At 42.5% G+C, this 26,635-nt stretch overlaps 1 protein-coding gene across 4 annotated transcripts in view; it reads right to left on the reverse strand.

Moving 5' to 3' along the window:
- Positions 1 to 26,635, reverse strand: part of nktr (natural killer cell triggering receptor) — a 236,414-nt gene that overhangs the window by 106,631 nt on the left and 103,148 nt on the right. For all 4 annotated transcript variants that reach the window (XM_080213518.1, XM_080213511.1, XM_080213493.1 and 1 more), the window contains one exon: positions 10,146 to 10,226. In XM_080213518.1, the coding sequence (XP_080069644.1) occupies positions 10,146 to 10,203 (58 nt within the window). In that variant the 5' untranslated portion in view covers positions 10,204 to 10,226. The remainder of the gene's footprint in view (positions 1 to 10,145; positions 10,227 to 26,635) is intronic.

The following is a 26,635-nucleotide window of genomic DNA, read 5'->3' on the forward strand; positions in this document are numbered from 1 at the left end:
TAAGCACCTTTAACAGTGAACATCTGAAAGTCCTTCAGAGGAGAAACAGATGTGAAGCAAAAATGTAGTACGGGACAAATTAGGGGTGATTGAAGGTATATCTAAACTGGCCTAAGTACTCCATACTGAAGAGAGGGGTGATTCTTCCTAAGTTCTCAAACTCCACTGATCTACCAGCAAACGCCTTCAATAAATCAGAGAATGCAGTAATTAGTATATCTCAGCAGCAAGTGCCAAACTCTCCCCTTCCGGAAGGCCTTGTGATGATTTGAAGTCATCCCCCCTCCCTGCACACTGATAGATATTCTCCCTTCAATGGGTTACTATTTTAAGAAGGCTGCCTTGAAAGCATCACATATCTGTTCCCATCATTTATTTGTAAACTTCCATGTCTGCAATTCTTAATTTGGCTCCAGATACAGGTCCTCAAACTTGCTGAACAAACTGGTTTAATTGTGATCTTCTGATCACTGTTTGAAAACACTCAAGACCCAAACCAGAAAAACAGAACAGAAATTGCTGTAATTTAGTTCATCTGTTTCAATCAGTGGTTATGTTTCCCTCTTCGTCAGATAATGGTAACAGATTTGCACTCATGTTCAAAGTAACTCTCCCACTATTTCAATCAGACAGATGCAAATACAATAAAAAAAAGTCATAAACCGATGAAATATTTCTTGCCTTTCATACCCATCCTCACATGGTTTCAATGTCATGCAATATTTTCTAACAGAAAGGATGCATCTGCAGGCCATTCCCCAGCTCCATAACAGCCTTTGCATATCCAGCCCCTACTAACAACCCAGTGATAATTCACTAACCTGTCAATTTTCCTTTGACTGATCGAGAACTTGCTGGGATTTATGAGCAAGAATCTTATTGCAGAACCAACTACCAGATTGGCTTCTTGCCACAGAAATGAGTGCTTTTACTGAGGTTGTAAAATTCTACAGATGAATTGCAGATCTTTGCCAAATACAAAATGGGACTACGTCAGCATATTTTGAAGAAACATTGACCCTCTTTCACATATGCAAGATCTGAAGTTAATGTACTTCCAGTGACTGCTAAATAAATTTTCATTTGAATGGAAGAACCACATTAGCTTTAAACTATGACTCACGAGCTAAATTTTGTGATATTCAAACTGATCTGTAATGAACTCAATAAATTAGCAACCCAAATCTTCCCTTATACTGTCATGGGTTCTATCTTGTGCAGATCTATATGAATGGATTCCATTCAATGCTGCAAGACTCCAACCAGAGAGAGCAAGAAACACAATTACTGTTGCAAATTTGGCACAGACACCACTGGTGCTCCTAATGTTACACAGTGGAATTTCAAACACGTTCGCTTGACTATATGAAATTCCTTTGTCTGCTGTTTTACCAAGGGCATTGACATAGGTTAAAAGCACAGACAAAAATTTTGTGAGAACACATTACATAGCACACAGCATGGTGCCAACCTATTTTTAAGTTTCAGAGAAATCACCTTTCCTCAAAATGTTGCTGTTAGAATGGCTGTTGGTGCACTTGGTTATTTAACCTTGTACAGCTGTACTAATGTGCTCACATCAGGATAATTTTTAAGTCTTTGATCTCAGGATAAGTGATGTTACTTATTGCCTATTGCAAGCTACCTTGCTATTCATTAAAATAAAAGTTCCTACTTTATAACAAACAATAGCAAACTTTTCAGATTAGGTTCTGCACAATTAAGATGGAACCAAGATAGGCTTGAGTCAAATATGCCACCAATCAAATTATGCACCTCTCCATCTTCAGAATCCAAGGTTGCCCAATTCCCAAACCTGCTAAAACACCACTGATCTTTTCAACAGGCGCTGGTTCACTCCCTGGCAATGACTGTAAACTCAGTTCTCAGAGTCTGGTCAGCAGATGGAGGTGTTATGCTGTGATGTTTTATATAAGGCAGTAGTACATTGTGACAGGAGTAAGCATCCAGTAATGGCCTCCATGAAGCTATATAAGTGTACTGCAATGCTGACTTGTAGGGAAGATGCCTTTGGAACAGCACAAGGTACTGACCGCACAACTCACGCAGCACCTCCAGTAAACGGACTCGGTGGTTGTGTGCTGAGCTCCTCCGTAACTTACCACAGACTCACATATGAATTGCCTTTTCTCCTATATGAACGTGCCGGACCTCCTGAGCCTTTGAAAAGCAGCTAATCAGAGGCTCTCTGTTGTGTTTGCTCCCTTAATAAGGGAATTCATTGAAGGTCATCATTCCTTTAAGTTGGACTTAAATGCATTTTCCTTTCCACTCATCTGCTCCTTGACTCAGATGCAGATATCATAGTCTCATTTGCAGATTACATTAAAATGGGTGGGATGGTAAGTTACGACAATGAATTAAGAAACCTAAGAATGGATATGGATAGGTCAAGTGAATGGGACAAAGTTTGGCAGATGGAGTTTAATGTGAATAAGTGTGAGATTGTGCATTTTGGTAGGAAAAATGCAAAGGCATATTATTGAAGTGGAGAGAAACTTCAGAGTGTTTTGGTTCAGAGAGTGTCCTCATGCACAAATCACAAAATTAGTATGCACATACAGCAGGTTATAAGGAAGGCAAATGGAATCCTGCTATTTATTGCTAAAGGGACAGGGTATAAAAATAGAACATAGAACATTACAGCGCAGAACAGGCCCTTCGGCCCACGATGTTGCGCCGACCAGTTAAAAAGCAATGACCCTCTACCTAAACCAAACCCTTTCCATCCATAAACCTATCCATGGATCTCTTAAACGCCCCCAAACTAGGCGCATTTACAACTGCAGCAGGCAGGGCATTCCAATCCCTCACCACCCTCTGGGTAAAGAACCTACCCCTGACATCCGTCCTATAACTACCACCCCTTAATTTAAAGCCATGCCCCCTAGTGCTAGCTTTCTCCATCCGAGGAAAAAGGCTATCACTGTCCACCCTATCTAAACCTCTAATCATCTTATATGTTTCAATAAGGTCCCCTCTTAGCCGCCTTCTTTCTAACGAAAACAACCCCAAATCCCTCAGTCTCTCCTCATAGGACCTCCCCTCCGTACCAGGCAACATCCTGGTAAACCTCCTCTGCACCCTCTCCAATGCCTCCACATCCTTCCTATAATGTGGGGACCAGAACTGCACACAATACTCCAAGTGCGGACGCACCAGAGTTTTGTACAGTTGCAACATGACGCTGCGGCTCCTAAATTCAATCCCCCTACCAATAAACGCCAAGACACCGTATGCCTTCCTAACAACCTTATCTACTTGATTCCCAACTTTCAGGGATCTATGTACACATACACCTAGATCCCTCTGTTCATCCACACTATTCAGAGTCCTACCGTTAGCCCTATACTCTACACATCTGTTATTCCTGCCAAAGTGAATTACCTCACACTTTTCCACATTAAACTCCATCCACCACCTCTCGGCCCAGCTCTGCAACTTGTCCAAGTCTCCCTGTAAACTAAGACATCCTTCCTCACTATCTACCACTCCTCCGACTTTGGTGTCATCAGCAAATTTACTGATCCACCCAACTATACCCTCATCCAGATCACTTATAAAAATTACAAACAGCAGTGGCCCCAAAACAGATCCCTGAGGCACACCACTCGTAACTGAACTCCATGACGAATACTTACCATCAACCACCACCCTCTGTCTCCTATCCGCCAGCCAATTCCTGATCCAATTACCTAAATCACCCTCAATCCCATACATCTGCAATTTCTGCAGAAGCCTTCCATGGTGAACCTTATCAAACGCCTTACTAAAGTCCATATATACCACGTCAACTGCCTTACCCCCATCCACCTCTTTGGTCACTTTCTCAAAAAACTCAATAAAGGTTAGTAAGGCATGACCTACCCGCCACAAAGCCATGCTGACTATCTCCAATCAATTCACTACTCTCCAAATAACTATAAATCCTATCCCTAATAATTTTTTCTAAAACCTTACCCACAACACAAGTGAGACTCACCGGTCTATAATTCCCGGGGAAGTCTCTGTTCCCCTTCTTAAACAATGGGACAGCATTCGCTATCCTCCAATCTTCTGGCACTATACCTGTGACCAACAACGACCTGAAGATCAGAGCCAGAGGCTCTGCAATCGCCTCTCTTGCCTCCCAGAGAATCCTAGGGTAAATCCCATCCGGCCCAGGGGACTTATCTATTTTCAAACCCTCAAGAATATCTAGCACATCCTCCTTATGAACTGCAATGCTGTCCAGTTTACAACCCTGTAACCCAGTGTTCTCCACAGCTACATTTATGTCCCCCTGCGTGAACACCGAAGAGAAATATTGGTTCAATGCCTCTCCAATCTCTTCCAGCTCCACACACAAATTCCCACTGCTGTCTCTAACTGGCCCCAATCTTGCCCTAACCAACCTTCTGTTCTTAACATATCTATAGAACACCTTAGGATTCTCCTTAATCTTATCAGCCAAAGTCTTCTCATGTCCTCTTTCAGCCCTTCTTAACTCACTCTTTAACTCCCTCCTAGCCAATCTAAAGCTTTCTAGTGCACTACCTGAGCCCTCAAGTCTCATCCGGACATAAGCCTCCTTTTTCTTTTTAACCAGCGAACCAACTTTCTTAGTGCACCACAGTTCCCTAGCTCAACCAATTCCTCCTTGCCTGACAGGGACATACATATCAAGGACTCGCAGTAGCTGCTCCCTGAAAAAACGCCACATTTCGGACGTTCCGAGACCCTGTAGTCTCCTAGTCCAACCTATGTTTCCTAATTCTCTCCTAATAACGTCATAATTACCCTTCCCCCAGCTAAAACTACTGACCCGAGGTTCATGCCTATCCCTTTCCATCACTAAGGTGAACGTAACCGAATTGTGGTCACTATCACCAAAATGCACCCCAACTTCCAAGTCTAGCACCTGGTCTGGCTCATTTCCCAGCACCAAATCCAATATAGCCTCACCTCTAGTTGGCCTATCAACATAGAGTCAAAAAACCTTCCTGCACGCTTTGCACAAAAACTGACCCCTCTAATGAGCTAGAGCTACAGCTATTCCAATCAATATTAGTAAAGTTAAAGTCCCCAGAAGAGAAGTGTTGCTGCATTAATGAAGAATGCATTTACAACACTGTGTGCAGTACTGCTCCTCTTATTTCAGAAAGGATGTAGTGGCATTACAGGCAATTCAGGGGAGGTTCACTAGGTTGATTACAGAGATGAGCAGTTTGTCTTATGAAGAGAGAGTGAGCAGTTTAGAAGTATACTCACGGAGCTTAGAAGAATGAGGGGGGTCTAACTGATATGTTTAAGCTGACAAAGACGATTGACAAAGTATACATGGAGGGGATGTCTCCACTTATCAGGCAATCTCAAACAAGAGATCGTAATTTTAGGATAACGGGTGGTGGATATAAAACTGAGATGAGGAAAGGTGACTTCTCTCAAAGGGAACTGGTCCACATAGTCTGTGGAATTCACTATCTCAAAGCGTGGTGAATGCTAGGGCATTGAGTAAATTTAAGGAGGAGGTGGACAGTTTTTTAATAGAAAGGGTTTGAAAGGCAATAGTGGATGGGGAGGAAAGTGGAGCTGAGGCTGAGACGAGGTCAGCCATGATCATATTAATGGCAGAGCAGGTTTGAAGGGCTAAATTGCCTCTTCCTCTCCTGGTTCCTGACTTAGACCTGTTCAAAATGAGTCGAAAAACTGGGTGGAAGCTCAATTTCAATCTTTCTAAAGCGCACCATCAGCCATTCTATCAGCAAACATATCTATGTATCGATGTCAGATTTGCTCAGTATTCTTCCTGTGCAGGATACGAAAAAGCCCTGCATCAGAGAGCGATTAATTTTCTCACCTTCAATTTCTGCATTTCACTCTTTACTTTTGCTGCTTTGTTTTATAAATATTAAAATGAGTACTCCTCTTAACTATTTATTCTAAACTCCAGATGGTGAGTCCCTTCCCTGCAAGCCTACTGTGATAAAATCAAAAGGCAGCCTTGTTCTTTAAAAGTGTTTCCAAACTCTCAAAAACTTGTTCTTGGTGTCATCTAATGATTCTTGTTTTGTCTTTGTTTTTCATCATCCCTAACCTGGTGATTTCCTGGACTGCTGCCTCTATAAAACATTTTGGAACATGGGTGCTGCTGCTACAACAGACATTTGGCACTTGTATTTACCAGGTGTGGAAAGCAGCTTCTCTGGAAACTACCATATACAGTCAACATTGTTGAAGAAAGGTGGAACTGAGGTTTTGTCCCCAGAAGCATCAAGGTTAATGGTAGCCCTCAAGGAGTCACAATAACACCCACAGCCTTTGACTTAATGCAACAACTTCAACCATAGTCAGGATGGCTGAGTGGTCTAAGGTGCTATGGTTAGGTTGCAGTCTCCTCTGGAGGTATGGGTTCAAATCCCACTCCTGACATTGGGTTTAGGATGGAAATGGAGGGATATGGTCCCCAGAAGGGTAGGGGGTTTTAATTCAGTCACTGCAGACTTGGAGGGCTGGAGAACCTGTTCCTGTGCTGTAATTTTCTTTGTTCTTTAATTGGACGCGAATGTCATGGTTCGCTAATTTATAACCTTTCCATTCGCCAGTTGCTATTAGTAACAAAGCTGGATTGATTTAATGTGCATCATTAGCTCCTCTTACTTTAAACTCATAAGTTTGCATTAAAATTTATATTTTTATGGCCACGTTTCACTAGTCTTTTGGGGAGGAGCTAAAACATGTCTATAACACTGATTGAAACTTTAAAGATCTTATCAGCTGTTCACTTTGTGCCAACTGAATTTCTTCATGCTAAAGTATATTTTAATAATTTATAACTCATCTTGATAGATACAGACTTTGGTTGAACTATGACAAATCTCTGAAGAGTTACCTTCAAACCAAGTTGAGGGAAACGTTAACTACAAAAACAGTGTTTCATTTTCCTCCAGAAAGTGGCCGTTGATGACACTGACAATGGGAAATAGTTATTGAATCTGGCAGTTATGAGGGAACCGAACATACACAAAGCTTGCTGTAGAACTCTGGTTTTAATCCCTTACAGTGTCTCCAATCATATTGATTCATCTCCCCAACTGTCTGAAATAAACTCTCTCAATTATATTATGCAGCCATCATAAGGGGAATGGGCAGGCGATTAAAGTGACCGTAATTCTTTGCAACAGTTTGATTTTTATAAAGTTAAAATGCAAATGGGATGAGGCAACCCTGGGATCCCAGGTTCAATTCCTAGCTCGGGTCACTGGCTGTGCTGAGTCTGCATGTTCTCACCATGTCTGCGTGGGTTTCCTCCCAAAGTCTGAAAAAATGTGGTTAGGTGTATTAATGGCGCTAAATTCTCCCTCAGTGCACCTGAACAGGCACTGGAGTATGGTGACTAGGGGATTTTCACAGTAACTTCATTGCAGTATTAACGTAAGCCCACTTGCGACAATAATAAATAAACTTTAAAAACTTAAACTCTTTTAGGTAAGCAAGCCATAACAGTGGCAGGAGAACTTAGAAAAGACCAAAATGGTTTCTTTGTTTCAAGTAATTCCCCATTTTATATATAACAAAATGGTCTACTTACGGCATTTTATGATGTTGTTATATTAAAAAAATTGTTACACCGTAAAGATCTTAGAGTCTCAAATTACTATACAAGAAACATGGAGTAGGGCGAGGGACTGGGGAGGGAATGAGAAGAGCAGGCTGAAGCTGCAGAAAACCAGGATTCTGGCTAGGGCTGCAAAACTCAAGCTTGTGGCACAGCTACAATCACTGGTTCAAATTCACAGCTCCTCTGCATTTTTTTCCCAGCAGCAGCTCTGGGGATGATGTCCTGATAAACCCAGCAGGAAGGGAGGGATAGCTTCGCTCCTCAGTCTCTTCCAAGATCGAGTAAATTCACATTTTTACAAACATTTTCAAAAAAGTTTGTAATCTTTCGACACGTAAAATGAAGGAATACTTTGAACAAAAATACTCACCTAAAATTTCCTTCCCATTTAACCTAAAAATGGCAGTGATAAATTTGATCATATAAAATTTTAAATCACAGTGGAACAAATTGTCAATATGATTCACTAAACACAGAATGGATCTCAACAGATTTATCACAGCAACAGCTTGCATTAACATAGCACCTTCAATGTAATAAAACGTCTTAAAAGCACTTCATAGGAGCATTACCAAATAAAATTTGGCACAGAGCCACATAAGGAGATATTAAAGATTCCAATTTGGAAGGAGGAAGTCCAACAAATCCAGTATCAGACTATAAATAATACCAAATGCTAAATTTACCAGCACTGAGCTCTACAATGCCTTAGCAGATGGAGAGGCACTGACCAGTGCAGTACTCAGCCACAGCAATTACAAGATCCTGGGTTCAAACTTCAGCCTGAGTTAGCTGATCCACATCAGGACATTACAATCATTATGATTTGGGATGGAACTACATGAAATGACAGTGGCAGCAAACACGAGCAATTTTCCAAAGAGAAAGAGACAAGTACTTGAAGGGGAAAACAAAAATCAGTAGGTACATAAGGACAGAGACTACTTGAGTGGCTCTTTCTAAATGATGGCATAGGCACAATGGGCCAAATGGCCTTCTCCTGTGCTGAATGAACTAGCCTCAGTTTTCTGTACCTAGAAAGGTGGGGGTAAAGGCAGCAGGAAGAAGAAAACCTATAAAGATTTCTGCTCTGTGGAAAGCAAGTGCTGAATAAAGACAAATCATGACTTGTCCAAAGGTACACGTCCACCATGGCGGCACAGTAGCACAGTGGTTAGCACTGCTGCTTCACAGCTCCAGGTTCCTGGGTTCAATTCCCAGCTCGGGTCACTGTCTGTGGGGAGTTTACACGTTCTCCTCGTGTCTTTGTGGGTTTCCTCCCACAGACCAAAGATGTGCGGGTTAGGTTGATTAGCCATACTAAGAAATTGCCCCTTAGTGTCCAGGGATGTGTAAGTTAGAGGGATGAGTGGGTATAATATGTAGGGATATGGGGGTAGGGCCTGGGTGGATTATGTTCAGTGCAGACTCAATAGGCCGAAGGGCCTCTTTCTGCACTGTAGGGTTCTATGATTCTATGAATTGACTGTTGAGAGCTTTGCGCTTATTCATAATGAGTGACCAATTGGCCAAGGCAGAGTGAAGCTTTCTAGCACACATGGAGCTGTAACCATACTTTTCAGGGAGCGTCTGGGAGAGAAGTGCAGCAAGGGGGAAAAATAATAATGCATTGATAAAGTTAGATTATCCAAAGTCAACCTTCCACATCTAACATTTGCACTGAGAGTGGCGCCTGTGCTCTCCATGAGCACAAGACAGCCATGCAAAATTTATCCTGTAGCTTTTTTTTCCCCTACAGGAACATCTGGAATAAGGAGCAAACATCTGACTCCAGCCTTGTCCAATAAATGCTCATAAATCATGATGCACAATACAACAATGTAAATTTTGTCACAATTGTATTTCTGCTCATCTTCCTACACCTTGGGGAGCATCTGGATAATTAAGTCATCAGACGAAGTAGTGATTCAGGACTGAAAAAGCAGTCTTGCGCCTCAAATCACACAACAGAAACTAAAAACAGCTCGGTTTTGAACTGTTGCAGTTTTTGAGGAAAGGTAGGGAAGGCCAGTTTAAGTGAGCCCTTTCCTCGCACATCAGTTACCCCGGTATTCACCTGAAGCTGCATGCTTGGGTAGGTGCCGAGAGCTGGCAGCTCCAGATTCAGTATGATAGCCATCAGGATCCACACCCTGCCCCATTATTCAATGATGGAATATTTAAGGTATCTACCAATCTCTAAAGCAGACAAGAATACAAGTGGTTAATTTGTATACAAGACTGTCAAAGTTAACGTGAATCAATTAAACTCTAAACACGCTCTGATCTATGATTTTTGAGGAAGCAGAGGTGGGTTTGAAAAACATCTTTATGCAGCTTTTAATTCATCTGTTCAGTCCAAGTATCAACATTTCATATTTATAAAGCAGTTTACAACACAGTTGAATCATAACAAGAAACACCACAAGGATTATTCAGAGCTGTTGTTTAAAAAAATGACAGAATAATGCTATATTCATCAAGATAAACTACTGACAATAAAAGTGGAACAAAAGAGTCTTACCTGGAGCCCTGTTTATTTCCACATCAAAGTAGCATTGCGGGCGGTTCTTCACCCCCATCACGGTATACACTCTGTGTACACCTAGGTCAGAACAAAGAGGAGCAGGTTAGCAAGATTGCTGTGTTGATCCCGGCTGAAGCTCAAAAGCTGCCTTGCTTTAGAATGAGGCCTCCTCCTGAAGCCATGTAATCGTCTGTTCTCTTTCTCTCACTGCTTCCCTTTCCTACCACCCCCACTTTTTTTTTGCTGAACCTATTCTAAGCAGGAAAGGCAGCACATCCCTTCCTAAGCTCATGCCTGGCAGCACATGAATGAATTGCTCAAACGAGGGCGGGTGTTGGGGGTGGGGGGGGGGGGGGGGGGGGGGAGGAGGAGGAGAGCAAGGAGGAGGAGAGAAAGCACAACTCTGCAAGAGCTCGATGGAATATATACACATTATATATATATATGCAAACTCATCTGTTTCAAATAGTGCTCCACCAGCCAATTAAACAGTCACTTCAAGATAATCGCTATTCTATAATTAAACAGGCTAGTAATAAACTGGTGAAGAAGCACTGATGAAAGAAACTAAGCCAAAAAGGCAGCACCATTTATCATGAATCCACATAAATATACACAATTAATACTATTAAATGTGTGTTGTTATTGAAACAAAAAGGATATGATAATAAAAGTCACAGCTATTGAATCTTGACTGCAGTTAGGGAATCTGCACAAAAGTGAAATTAGATTTGAAAGCTGAAAGAAAACCTAACAATAGTTCAAAACAGAAGCTTAGATATAAGCTGAACAATTCTTAACGACTGAAGAAAACAGTGGTCTGCTCCCTCTGGGCATTACTCACCTACATTTTTAGAATTTTATTTCCATAATTCTGGTTGCCATTAAAACCTTCTTCCTAAGAGATTTAAAAATTTCTTCTCCTTGCAGACTGGGCTGCATTGAACTCGAGTTGACAAGTTATTTTTATACTCTACCTGGGATCATGGGAGAACCAATTCCCACACACCACAGCCTGCTTTTGTACTGACAGCAAGTGAGAGAAAAGATTTCTTCAGTACCTAAATGTGCAGGTCAGGTTTTAAAACTAAATGATTTGGAATGTTGCTACATGTAGTGCACAGGAACGACTGTCCATGACTAGACGCCATTACATGGAGATGCCGGCGTTGGACTGGGGTAAACACAGTAAGAAGTCTGACAACACCAGGTTTAAGTCCACTATCTGTAACCCCCATGACTTGCCTGGGTTTGCAAAACCTCACTTACTGTACTGCCTGAAGACAATACACATCTCTAACCTACGCATAATGCTCTTTCCAGTCACATTGTCGGCATCTTTAAGACTTGAGTAGCGGGTTAGTTGTAAAGACTTGCATTCTAATCAGTAATCTGTAAACTGTCTGTGCTGTTATATGCTCTGTCTGAGGCCAGAACTCTCCATTCACCTGACGAAGGGGCAAACCCCGAAAGCTTGAGTTTACTATCAAATAAATTGGTTGGACTTTAACCTGGTGTTGTCAGACTTCCTACTGTAGACACCATTACCCCAGCTGGAAGGCTGGAAAGATCATAAGATATAGGAGCAGAATTAGGCCACTCAGCCCATCGAGTTTGCTCCACCATACAACCATGGCTGATATTTTTCTCATCCCCATAAGCCCTGATCCTCTTATTAATCAAGAGCTTATCTCTGTCTTAAAGACACTCAATGACCTGGCCTCCACAGTCTTCTGCACCAAAGAGTTCCACAGATTCACCACTCTGGCTGAAGAAATTCCTCCTCATCTGTGTTTTAAAGGATCGTCCCTTCAGCCGGAGGTTGTGCCCTCTGGTTCTAGCTTTTCCTACTAGTAGAAAAATCCTCTCCATGCCCACTCTATCCAGGCCTTGCATTACCCTGTAAGTTTCAATAAGATCCTCCTCATCCTTCTAAACTCCAACGAGACCCAAAGTCCACAACCGTTCCTCGTACGACAAACTCTTCATTCCAGGGATCATTTTTGTGGATCTCCTCTGGACCCTTCCCAAGCCCAGCACATCCTTCCTTAGGTATGGAGTTCAAAACTTCTCAGTACTTCAAATGGCATCTGACCTTATACAGCCTCAGAAGTAATCCCTGCACTTGTACTCTAACCCTCTCGACACGAATGCTAACATTGCATTTGTCTTCCTAACTGCCGACTGTACCTGCATGTTAACCTTAAGAGAATCTCAAATGAGGACTCCAAAGTCGCTTTGTGCTTCTGATTTCCCAAGCATTTTCCCAGTTAGAAAAAAGTCTATGCCTCCATTTCTCCTTCCAAAGTGCATAACCTCACACTTTTCCACATTATATTCCATCTGCCACTTCTTTGCCTACTCTCCGATCCTGTCCAGTCCTTCTGCAGACCCCTCCTGCTTCCTTAATACGACATCTCCCTCTACAAAGAAGACAGCGCTTGTTCTCCATGTCTCTGATCTGGATCTTTGGAGTCCAAATTAAGTTGGTTTTAAGGAATTTTCTTTCTCAGTACAGATGATGTTTGTGCCAGGTTTACTCCACCACTGATGGCACTTTTAAAAATTTATATTTTTGTGGGATGTGGGTGCCACTTTCAGCAGAGTGGATAGGCCTTTTCTGAGGGCATTTTGGAGTCAACCACATCATCATGAGTTTCATGAAGGCCAGGTGGGGTAGGAATGGCAGATTTTCTTCACTACAGGATATTTATAAACGATATGGATTTCAATAACAATTGATGGTATCTTCATGGCTACCATTATGGAGACTAGCTTTCAACTCCTGATTAATTGAATTTAAAAATTGCTCTGGCTGCCATGGTGGGATTTGAACCCATGCCCCCAGAGCATTTGCCTAGGCCTCTGAATACCATTATGCCACCATCTCCCCCTGCAAGCCATCAACATAAAAACAACAACAACCATGTCTCACTAGCAACAATGAACCTACAAAAGCACATCAATATGGATGACTCCAGATCTGAGTGCAGAGTCGTAAGCTTGTGCTAGACTGCTGAACTGTGTTCGGTGTCCCTGCACCACGGTGAAGCTACTGAAATTCTAAATACACTTTCCATTTAAAAAATTCCAACATTAATCATTTCATCACTGAAGCTATGCATATTGTTTAAAAATCTTGTTTGCATCTTGAAAGACATTCAGCAACACATTTCCTACGTCACTGCTGACATAGGTTGGCACAGCAGATAGCATTGCTGCCTCACACACCAGAGGCCCGGGTTCGATTCTCAGCTTGGGGTCACTGTATAGAGTTTGCACGTTCTGTGTCTGTGTGCGTTTCTTCCACGTGCTCCAGTTTCCTCCCACAATCCGAAAGACGTGCTGATTAGGTGCATTGGCCATACTAAATTCTCCTTCAGTGTACCCGAAAAGGTGCCAGAGTGTGGCAACTAGGGGATTTTTACAGTGGCTTCATTGTATTGTTAATGTCAGCTCACATGTGGCACTCAAAAAAAAATTGAAGGACAGCACAGTTCCACGCAGAACCATACCTGGAAAAGATACAACTGGATAACAGCATACGGCGAAAAGCACCATTGCTCCAAAGACGTGATTAAATGTTTAAAAAGTTTTGTCCAACGCTTATTTGTGTCACAAGTAGGCTTGTATTAATACTGCACTGACGTTACTGTGAAAATCCCCTAAACGCCACACTCCGGCGCCTGTTCAGGTCCACTGAGGGAGGATTCAGCATGGCCAATGCACCTTACCAGCACGTCTTTCAGTCTGTGGGAAGAAACTGGAGCACCCAGAGGAAACTCATACAAACATGGGAGAACATGCAGACTATGCACAGACTGTCACCCAAGCCAGGAATTGAACCTGGGTACCTGGCAATGTGAGGCAGTAGTGCTAATCACTGTGCCACCGCAGGTGTAATCAATTCCTTTGCAAAATTATTTCCCTCTAAAAGGAGAGGAGTAGGCAAAAAAAGTCACAGTTTTATATATTGATTAACAATAGAGCATGTAGCTGACAGCTTCGGTCTTTGGTGTACGTGTTCTACGCCCAGGAAAGTGATGGCTTCGAAAGTCAAGGAAGATGAGTAAACTAAGAAATTGAATTGGTGTCACCTGATTAGGGGGCCATTAATATACTTAATAGAAAATCCAGGAGAAACTTCTTTCCCCAGACTGTGGGTCAAATATGGAACATGCTAACAACATAAAGCAGTTTGTGGAGGGTCATCTGAAATGTTGGCTCTGTTCTCTCTCCACAGCTGCTGTCAGACCTGCTGAGAGATTTTCCAGCATTCTGTGTTTTGGTTTCAGAAGCAGTTCAGGCTGATGACATGATGCATTTAAGAGGAAGCATTGTGGGGAGAAGGGAGATGGGTTAGATGAAGTATTGCAAGAGGAGGGTTGTGTGCGGCATAAATGCCAGCATGGGCCAAATGGACTGATACAATTTCATAATACTAAACAAAACAAGGAGGGAGCCAGCCTTCTAGTTCTGTATTCCACACAAATCATGTCTGTACATCACTCAATATAACCCTGCCTGAAATAGGGTCAAACGCAAGATATTCACGAGACACAAACAGGCTGAAAGGATGTACAAACCAAGGTGACCAATCCTCTGCCACACGATTTTAACAGCCTCCCAGCTTTACTGAACAAAACCGAAGATGACCGGTTTGCATCTTAAATCAATAAAAGGATTTGACAGGATTCTTGCAGGTAAACTTTCTTCCATGTTGGGGTTAATGAAACTTTAAAATTAGAGCTCAACCACTTAAAACCAATCAGGAAGCACTTTTTCATGCAATGGACAGTGATTACAGCTGATGGATTTGTTAGGTAAAGGTACCCAAGACTATAAAATTGAAGTACAGATAAGCCAGGAACTAACAATGGCAGAATCCTCTTTGCTATAGATGTGGAGACGCTGGTGCTGGATTGGTGTGGGCACAGTAAGTAGTCTCACAACACCAGGTTAAAGTCCAATAGGTTTATTTGGTACCATGAGCTTTCGCAGCGCTGCTCCTTCATCAGGTAAGTGGAGAGTCTCCACTCACCTGAGAAAGGAGCAGAGCTCCGAAAGCTCATGATACCAAATAAACCTGTTGGACTTTAACCTGGTGTCGTGAGACTTCTTATTTTGCGATAGGAGACACACTGCTAACAGCTAGATGGAAAACTGTAGGAGCTATCATCATCAGACAACTATTATTGCACAACTTGATCTGCTTACAGACCAGTGGGAGCTAGTTTTTAATGCACCATCTTAGCATTATTAAAGAACATTTTCAACTCCAATTGATTAAAATGGATTAAAAATGTAATGATGTGGATGTGCCGGCGTTGGATTGGGGTAAACAGTAAAAAGTCTGACAACACCAGGTTTTAGTCCAACCGATTTATTTGGTAGTAAACACACAAGCTTTCGGGTTAGTCCCTTCGTCAGGTGAATGGAGAGTTCTGGCCTCAGACAGAGCATATAAAGCACAGTTTACAGATCTGTAAACTGTTTGTGCTTTATATGCTCTGTCTGAGGCCAGAACTCTCCATTCACCTGACGAAGGGACTAACCCAAAAGCTTGTGCGTTTACTATCAAATAAATCGGTGGACTAAAACCTGTTGTCAGACTTTTTACTTAAAAATGTAACACATCGAAAACAGAAAATGGTGGAAACACTCAGTCTGGCAGCATCAGCGGATCAAATTCCGCTCCACAAACTCCGTTCCACAAACTCTAATATAAAAAATTGAAAGGAGAGACTAGAAGCTCAAAGATTCCATGACCGCTTTGAATTTTTCTGCTTCTACATGAGGCATTCAGCAGATACCAAAAGTTACTGGCAGAAGGAAAAACCTCACCATGCCAATTATTTGAGGCAGATTATAAAAACCCTCTTAGCAAGGCGTGAGGCAAAGTTTCCTTATTCTAAGCTAATTATACTTTGGAGAGTTTAATGTGTCAAATTTTACTATATGAACACACATGTAAACAGAAACCAGCTGTGGGAGGAACTAACAACCTAGTGTCAACTCAGGCACCTGTTACTGCCAGAGAGTAGCATTAACCTCAGGCTGATTAAGTTTCACATATCTGAATAAACATACAACAAAGTACTAAACAAAGAAAGGAACTCCAGATGACTGGTGTTTGTACATTATACCATTCCCTGTGCACTATTCTTCCAATAGATACACTGCTTAAATGCAGGACAAAAAAAAAACAGGACATCTGGATTCCAATTCTCACAGTAGAAGTGCAGATTTGCAGTGGAGTGTTAATACTGTGCAATCTGCCTGCTTTCACACATTTACCTAAAGTTTATTTATTTGTCACAGATAGACTTATATTAACACTGCAATGAAGGTTCTGTGAAAATCCCCTAGACACCACACTCCAGCGCCTGTTCGGATACACCGAGGGAGAATTTAGCACGGCCAACGCACCTAACCAGTGTGTCTTTCAGGCTGTGAGAAGAAACTGGAGCACCCAGGGGAAAAACTCCATGCAGACATGGGGAGAATGTGCAGACTCCGCACAGACAATAACCCAAGCCCGGAAGCGAACCGAGATCCCTAAGCACTGTGAGGCACTGTGCCGTCCTTAGGCTATAGCTTCTCTTTGCAGATTTAAAAACAGCTAAAGACAAAATTGAAACATCGCAATAATTTCTTGCATTCACTTAAGAGGAATGCTCATTAGCAGCTGGGGAAATGAACTTGCTGTGAAATGTAAAATGTGAAATGTTGGGGAAAATGTTCCTAAAATGGAAGCTCAGGCAAATTCAGAACTGGAGCTGATATACTTAAAACAAAAAGGACTGGAATTTGTTCTTGCGATGATAAAACCATCTTACTCCCCCAGAGGAGACAGAATTTACAACACTTGCCACAACTCTGAACAAAGATCATCAGCTACAATCCCACCCAACCAGATCGTCATCTGGAAATCTAGACTTCCTCTGCAAACCAAGTCATGTGCATTATGATTCCTGCTGCCTGTGATGCACAGAGGTTAACTGTAAAGGACAGCACTGCAGAAATAAAAGAAATCACTTTAAACTTTCTACTTTCGTTCCAAAATACATTTCTCCAACTCTGGCCAAAGTATTTTGCTTTAGTGAGCATCTGCTTAAAAAAAAACTGGAGGTCAGATGAATTATAACCAAAAACTTACTTGGCTTAAAATGTCACTAAACCCTTTAAAATGAATCAATGTAACATGCAGTTTTCTGGTGACTGAGGGTCCAGACGGAACTGCTATTTAACAAGGTGCCATCAACATCGCGTCCTCAAAAACGTACACCATTGACTCAGGCATCACAGTGGGTTCTTAACTTCAATCTTCATCTGCCCCAAAGTCCTCAGAGGGCTCTGTCTTCGATCTTTATCTTCTTTGCAGGCTTCCCGGGTAGCTCGGAGCCAGCGTTGATCCACTTCACACTCCCCAGTGCAACAGCACAGTGAGTAGTTTGAGGGAAAAATCAAGCATTTATAAGAACTATTACTGGCAGGTGACCAGTCACTTTTTGAACTTAAGATCCTCCCCCTTTGTGCTGATTTCCCACAATGACAACACACTGAGCACTTGGGCAATAACCAATGAGAAGATACAGCTGTATCAGTGGGTTAGATGAAGCTAATACTTGTTACAGCATTTACTTCAGATTAAATATATGCAGCAAATCAGGGAAAAACATAGCATGCAAAATTTACAAAATGGTTTCACAAATGTTGCATTAAACAAGTGGAGCGCGAGCTTCAATTTTACCATCAGGTAAACATTTCCTATGGACTTGAACAAAAGGTTGCCATGTTCCAAAAGTGCTACCAAACTACAATAATCAGATTTGACATGTTGAAATGTCTCCTTACGTAGCAGATTTCACAATGCAATCTTTGCTCTTCTATTCAGAGTGTCAACACGTACACTTGTGCTGTCAGCTTCAGCCCAGCTACTTTATTCAATATAAACCCAAAACTGCATCATGCAGCAAGTCGACGCATTATAAACCATACTTATTGGAACATAGCAGGTAATGGACATCAACAGCATGGAGCCAAAAACAGAAAATCAAACAATGGGGGAGGGGGAAGGGAGGGGAGGGGAGGGGGAAGAACAGAGGGGAGTGGGGGCATGGAGAGACAGGTTCTGGGAAAATGGTAATAATCATGTGTTATTTTTCATTCAACAGCAACTTCCAAACTTGCAAAAAACTCTGCAACCTGCAAGGACAAGGGCAGCAGGTGCATGGGAACACCATCATCTGCAAGACATTCACCATCCTGACTTGGAAATATACCACCCTTACTTCATAGCATGGAGTGGTGTGCCGCAGGGATCAGTGTTGGGTCCATTGTTGTTTGTCATCTATATCAATGATCTGGATGATAATGTGGCAAGTTGGATCAGCAAATTTGCTGATGATACAAAGATTGGAGGTGTAGTGGACAGTGAGGAAGGTTTTCAAAGTTTGCAGAGGGATTTGGACCAACTAGAAAAATGGGCTGAAAAATGGCAAATGGAATTTAACGCAGACAAGTGTGAGGTACTGCACTTTGGAAGGACAAACCAAAGTAGAACGTACAGGGTAAGTGGTAGGACTCTGAAGAGTGCAGTTGAACAGAGGGATCTGGAAATACGGATACAGGTGGATAGGGTCGTAAAGAGTGCTTTTGCTACACTGGCCTTTATAAATCGGAGTATTGAGTATAAAAGTTGGAATGTTATGGTAAGGTTGTATAAGGCATTGGTGAGGCTGAATTTAGAGTATTGTGTACAGTTTCGGTCACCTAGTTACAGGAAGGATGTGAATAAGATTGAAAGAGTGCAGAGAAGGTTCACAAGGATGTTGCCAGGACTTGAGAAGCTGAGTTACAGAGAGATTGAATAGGTTAGGACTTTATTCCCTGGAGCATAGAAGAATGAGGGGAGATTTGATAGAGGTGTATAAGATTTTGATGGGTATAGATAGAATGAATGCAAACACGCTTTTTTCACTGAGGCTAGGGAAGAAAAAAACCAGAAGGCATGGGTTAAGGGTGAAAAGAGAAAAGTTTAAAGGGAAAATTAGGGGGGGGGGGGTGCGGATTCTTCACGCAGTGTGTGGTGGGAGTGTGGAATGAGCTGCCAGATAAAGTGGTAAATGCAGGGTCACTTTTAACATTTAAGAAAAACTTGGACGGGTTCATGGACGAGAGGGGTGTGGAGGGATATAGAACACAGAACATTACAGCGCAGAACAGGCCCTTCGGCCCACGATGTTGCGCCGACCAATTAAAAAAGCAATGACCCTCTAACCTAAATCAATCCCTTTCCATCCATAAACCTATCCACGGATCTCTTAAACGCCCCCAAACTAGGCGCATCTACAACTGCAGCAGGCAGGGCATTCCAATCCCTCACCACCCTCTGGGTAAAGAACCTACCCCTGACATCCGTCCTATAATTACCACCCCTTAATTTACAGCTATGCCCCCTCGTGCTAGCTTTCTCCATCCGAGGAAAAACGCTATCACTGTCCACCCTATCTAAACCTCTAATCATCTTATATGTTACAATAAGGTCCCCTCTTAGCCGCCTTCTTTCTAACGAAAACAACCCCAAATCCCTCAGTCTCTCCTCATAGGACCTTCCCTACATACCAGGCAACATCCTGGTAAACCTCCTCTGCACCCTCTCCAATGCCTCCACATCCTTCCTATAATGTGGGGACCAGAACTGCACACAATACTCCAAGTGCGGACGCACCAGAGTTTTGTACAGTTGCAACATGACGCTGCGGCTCCTAAATTCAATCCCCCTACCAATAAACGCCAAGACACCGTATGCCTTCCTAACAACCTTATCTACTTGATTCCCAACTTTCAGGGATCTATGTACACATACACCTAGATCCCTCTGTTCATCAACACTATTCAGAGTCCTACCGTTAGCCCTATACTCTACACATCTGTTATTCCTGCCAAAGTGAATTACCTCACACTTTTCCACATTAAACTCCATCCGCCACCTCTTGGCCCAGCTCTGCAACTTGTCCAAGTCTCTCTGTAAACTATGACACCCCTCTTCACTATCTACCACTCCTCCGACTTTGGTGTCATCAGCAAATTTACTGATCCACCCAACTATACCCTCATCCAGATCATTTATAAAAATTACAAACAGCAGTGGTCCCAAAACAGATCCCTGAGGCACATCACTTGTAACCAAGCTCCATGACGAATACTTTCCATCATCCACCACCCTCTGTCTCCTATCTGATAGCCAATTCCTGATCCAATTAACTAAATCACCCCCAAACCCATACATCTGCATTTTCTGCAGAAGCCTTCCATGGTGAACCTTATCAAACGCCTTACTAAAGTCCATATATACCACGTCAACTGCCTTACCCCCATCCACCTCTTTGGTCACTTTCTCAAAAAACTCAATAAGGTTAGTAAGGCACGACCTACCCTTCACAAAACCGTGCTGACTATCTCCAATCAATACATTACTCTCTAAATAACTATAAATCCTATCCCTAATAATTTTTTCTAAAACTTTGCCCACAACAGAAGTAAGACTCACCGGTCTATAATTCCCAGGGAAGTCTCTGTTCCGCTTCTTAAACAATGGGACAGCATTCGCTATCCTCCAATCCTCTGGCACTATACCTGTGACCAACGACAACCTGAAGATCAGAGCCAGAGGCTCTGCAATCGCCTCTCTTGCCTCCCAGAGAATCCTAGGGTAAATCCCGTCCGGCCCAGGGGACTTATCTATTTTATGGTCCAAGTGCAGGTCAGTGGGACTAGGCAGAAAAAAGGTTCGGCACAGACAAGAAGGGCCAAAAGGCCTGTTTCTGAGCTGTAATTTTCTATGGTTCACTATCGCTGGGTCAAAATCCTGGAACTTCCTGCCAAACAGCATTGTGGGTGTACCCACAACATATGGACAGCAACAGTAGCTCAAAAGGCAGCTCATCACCACCTTCATATGGGCAAGTTGGGATGAGCAATAAATGCTGGTCTAGCTAGTGACACCAACATCCGATTAATAAAATAAAATTCAATGTGTGGACAGCTAAAATCATTGGAATTTTTAAAAATTCATTTGTGGGACATGGGTGTTGCTGGCTGGCCAGCACTTTCTGCCCATCCCTAATTTATTTCAGTCTTTTCTATACTATACTGGATGCTGTTGCAATAAAGATTAGAGAAATTACATCGCTTTCATCTCAGAAAACACAACCCACTTGCTCACAATTTCTTTCCTGGTCTTAGCATCCAACTTTTCCATGACTGTATCAGGTTATCTGCTTCCTGCTAAGGCTCCTCTCTAATTTCATCTCTTTCTATTTTTTTTTAAAGCACCTCTGGTTCAAATTCTTCAATTTCTGGCAATAATTTTAGTTACAAATACATACTTCTAAGAACAGTTCTGCTCACCCGATGGTGAATAACTCAACTTTTTATTGGATCTGTGCTTGATTACGTGTATTGTCTCCCTGAAAGAAGACATGGAAAGAACAGTACAAGATCCACAAAAAGAACAATTTACAGCAAACAGAACAGAATTCAACCAGTGGGGAGAACCTAAATTCAGACTTCAATCCTCTCCAGAAATACTGGACCTGTGCAGTGTTTGTCATAGAATCCCTACAGTGCAGAAGGAGACCATTCAGCCCAGAGTCTGCACTAGCCCCAATCCCACCCAGGCCCTATTCTCATAACCCCACACATTTATCCTAATTTCCTGACACTGGGGTCAATGTAGCATGGCCAGTCCACCTAACCTGCACATCTTTGGGCTGCGAGAGGAAAACAGAGCACCCAGAGGAAGGTCATGAAGACATAGGGAGAACGTGCAAACTCCACATAGACAGTGACCCAAGCCAGGAATCGAACTCAGATACGTGGAACTGTGAGGCAGCAGTGCTGACCACTGTGCCACCGTGCTGCCCCATGGAAACGTCCTTTTGACATCTTGCAAAATGAAACTTGAAATGACCAGGATAGATTTCTCAGTTAAAGATGGCCACTCTACTTTCAAAGGTGTGTTATCTTTTTCTGCATGGGGCAGGAAAATAAGAACCCTTTAGCAATGTGAAACTTGTTCAAGCTTCTCCCTAAGAGTTAAGCATGTTTTTTCCATTAAAATCACAGCACATCACCAAGAACGTAGCAATTCACAATCAATTTTTCCAATAAACTTAACAACCTTTGCTCCTGTCAAAGTACCACAACAAGGGAGATCCTTGCAACACACTGCAGCCTCTGCATATAGGTGGAGATCACCAGTAGCTTCATTTCGTGGCCGTTTTCAATTGTGTAAGAACAGAATACAATTGCGTAATTTGATTCACGTGTACTCGTGTACACTTGAGCTGCAGTGACCCCAGGTTATACTTCTCTGAAAAGTGAATGGAAATGGCATACCCTGCATATATAATACAAGCACAGCAGCATCGCGTGACATCCTCTGGCAACTGGATCAGAAAAAGGTTAATTCTGAGAGTAAATTAATGTTAACTGAAGATGAAAGCCAATAGAAAGGTCAGAAAACAAAATATGATGCGAAAAGTGCACAAGATCTTTGCACACATCTTTGGACTGTGGAAGGAAACCGGAGCACCCAGAGGAAACCCACGCAGACAAGGGGAGTACATGTAAACTCCCCAGTGTGGAGTCTGGAATCAAACCTGGGTCCCGGGTGAGGCAACAATGCTAACCACTATGCCACCGTGCTGCTGTCTCTTTGGAACTCTTCTTCAAAAGGCTGTGGAAGCAGAGTTTTTGAATATTTTTAAGCCAGATCGAGATAGATTCTTCATATTAAGGAGGTGAAAAAGTTAATGGGATGGGTGGGAGGTTACAATCAGATCAGCTCCTATCTTATTGAATGGCAGAGCAGCCTTGATGGGCCGAGTGGTCTATTCATGCTCCTAGTTTTGAGTTTGTTTGTCCTGAAGATCATGGCTGCTCTTCTCTGCTTTCTCCATATCACTCAATGCTTTTTATAACCAATAATCTCTGGCCTCGGACTTGAATGTCTGAGCATCCAGTTTTCTAAACAGAAAACTTGAAAGTTCACAACGTTTACAAAGAACAGTACAGCACAGAAACAGGCCCTTTGGCCCTCCAAGTCTTCGCTGATCATGTTGTCCTATCTAGCCCAACTGCCTGTATTCTTCTATCCTTTGTCTGTTGATGTGTCTATCCGGATAAGTCTTAAACGTCACTAAAGCATCTGCCTCAATCACCTCGCTTGGTAGTGCGTTCCAGGCCCCCATCACCCTCTGTAAAAAACTTTCCCCGCACATCTCTACTCAACCTTCCCCCCACTTACCTTGAACTTGTGTCCCCTTGTCATTTCTGCCCTGGGAAAAAGCTTCCAACCGTTACTCCATTTATCATAGGACCCCTACAGTGCAAAAAGAGGCCATTCGGCGCATCGAGTCTGCATGGACCATAATCCCATCCAAGCCCTACCCCCACATCTCTATATATTTACCCGCTAACCCTCTAACCTATGCATCTCAGGACACTAAGACACAATTTTTAGCATGGCCAATCAATCTAACCTGCACACCTTTGGATTTATGCCCCTCAATTTTATAAACTTCTATCAGGTCACCCCTCAGCCTCCGTCTTTCCAGGGAGAACAACCCAGTTTATTCAATCTCTCTTCATAGCTAATATACCCTCCATACCAGGCAACATCCTAGTAAACCTTTTCTGTACTCTCTCCAAAGCTTCACGGCTTTCTGGTAGTTTGGTGACCAGAATTGGACTCTATTCGAAATGTGGCCTATCCAACATTTTATACAGCTGTAACTTAACTTGCCAACTTTTATACTCGATGCCCTGTCCGACGAAGGCATGCATGTCAGATGCTTTCTTCACCACGTTTTTCCATCTGTGCTACCACTTTTAAGGATCTGTGGACCTGCACGTCCAGATCTGTGTACGTCTATGCTCCTGCCATTTATTTTGTAGCACTCACCTGAATTTGACATACCAAAAGGCATCACCTCACATTTGTCCGGATTAAATTCCGTCTGCCATTTCTGTGACCAATTTTCCAGTCTATCAACATCCCGTTGTACTCTGACAATTTTCATCACTATCCACAACTCCAACTATCTTTAGTATCATTTGCAAACTTGCTAATTAGACCAGCTATATTTTCTTCCAAGTTTATATACAAAATATATAAACTTTAAAATATATAATACATAAATATACATAACACACACACACACACTTATCACATCTGAATGAAAAGATTTCTATTCACCTGAGTCCTCAACGGCCAATCCCCGATTTTGAAACCATGATCCTTTGTTCAAGTCTTCCCAGCCAGCGGAAGTATCCTTTGAGAATTTATCCTCAAGTGCTTTACAAATTTTATGTTGCAATGAAATGACCTATCAGTCTTAAATTCTAGAGAATATACATCTGGTCTACTCAAGTTGCAATCTAGAAATCCCAGACTCCTTCCCACAGACTACATAGACAATTCAAAACTAGACAAATCTATTGTCAAGTAGTGTATGATGTATGGAAGCCAGTGTCATTAAGGCAGGCAACGTGCTGAAAGGGCTGGAGGCAGAACCACTAAGGTTTCTTAGATAGCTGATTAGATAACTGCTGCCTTCAGGGATAAAATACAACACCTTTACTTCAGGCAACCGGTTCAACTCATCCAGTATTCCACTCAATTTCATGCCCAAAAATCATATTCTGTATGATACTTTCTACCCCTCCCAGGCAGCTATCCCAATTCCAATGCAAATCTAAGAACTGAGAACAAAGAAAATTGCAGCACAGGAACAAGCCCTTTGGCCCTCCATCTGCACCGACCAAGCTGCCGTCTGAACTAAAACTCATTACCTTTCCTGGAACTCTATCCCTCCATTTCCATCCTATTCATGTATTTGTCAAGATGCCCCTTAAAAGTCACCATCATATCTGCTTCCACGACCTCCCCGAGTTCCAGGCATCCGACACCCTCTTTGTAAAAAAAAAACTTGCCCCTTGCACAATAAACCTGTGCCCCCAAGTAATTGACTCTTCCACCCTGGGGAAAAACCCTGATCATCTATTTAGAGAAACAACCGCAAGGGGGAAATGTTGCACAAGACCAGACTATTGTCCTAGTGTTTATAGGCCATATACAAAGCTACAAAATGCTGGAAATGTTCAGCAGGTCAGGAAGCATTAGTGGAAAGGTCAGATCTGGCACAGACTATTTATATGTCCACATCTGAAATGTTAACTTCTATGTTTTCTCCACAGATACTCTCCTGACCAATTCAGTGATTATGTTCATTTATTTGTCTCAACTAGGCTTAACACTGCACTGAAGTCACTGTGAGAATCCTCTAGTCACCACACTCCAGCATCTGTTCGGGTACACAGAGAGAATTTAGCATAGCCCATCAACCTAACCGGCACATCTTTCAGACTGTGGGAGGAAACTGGAACTGGAGGGAACCCTCTCAGACACAGGGAGAACGTGCAGACTCTGCACAGACAGTCTTCCAAGCTGGCAATCAAACCTTGGTCCCTGGCACTGTGAGGCAGCAGTGCTAACCACTGTGTCACCATGCCGTAATTGGAAGTGGTGAACAGAAATGAAAAGCTGGCCGAATAAAGGGGCCCAGAGAAAACCACGGCCAGTGAATCGTACATGTTCTCAGCACAATGTCTTCCTCTGCAGCAAATGCAACAGAGACTGCCTGGCTAGAGTGGGACTCCTAAGTCTCACAGGTGATGGTATATGCGTCAGTATTAAGCAATGTGTTAGGAGATGGAAGGCTCCCAACCAGAGCATTTCCAACCTTTCCACAAGTTCGCTTTAGATTTTCAGCATAGAATCACAGACTATCAGAGGCCATTCGACCCATCATGCCTCTTCTGCCTTTCTGAAGTTATCCAGCAGTTCACTTTCCTACTCTTGCCCCACAAAGTCCTGCAGGTTTTTCCTGCAAGTTCCCTGCACCCATTACTTTTTTGCATTTATTTCAGTTACATTCCTTTGGCAACTTTTACATTTCAGTGCATTCAGGGCTCACTAATGCCCTTTAGGGAAAGGAATCTGCCTCCTTTAGCCTACGTATGACTCCACAGCCACAGTAATATGGTTGACTCTCAATTGTCCTCGAGCAGCTGGGAAATAAACGTTGTAATGCCGAGATACCGGCATTGTACTGGGGTAAGCACAGTACGAAGTCTCTCAACATCAGGTTAAAGCCCAACAGGTTTATTTTGTAAATTTTATCTTGTAAATTGAGTTTGTGTCTATTTATGCCCCTGATTGTGAAACAACTCCCACTCACCTGATGAGGGGGTAGTGCTCTGAAAGCTTGTGGTTCATGCTACAAAATAAACCTGCTGGATGTTAACCTGGTGTTGAGAGACTTCTTCCAATAAATGCTGGCCAGAGAGTGACACCCATATTCCATGAATGAATTAAAAAGATGCATCTTCTTCTATCTGCTTTTTCCCAGCAACCA

Source organism: Carcharhinus amblyrhynchos, chromosome 2 (assembly GCF_965287045.1).
Source record: "Carcharhinus amblyrhynchos chromosome 2, sCarAmb.v2.hapA, whole genome shotgun sequence".
Classification (NCBI taxonomy): Eukaryota; Metazoa; Chordata; class Chondrichthyes; order Carcharhiniformes; family Carcharhinidae; genus Carcharhinus; species Carcharhinus amblyrhynchos.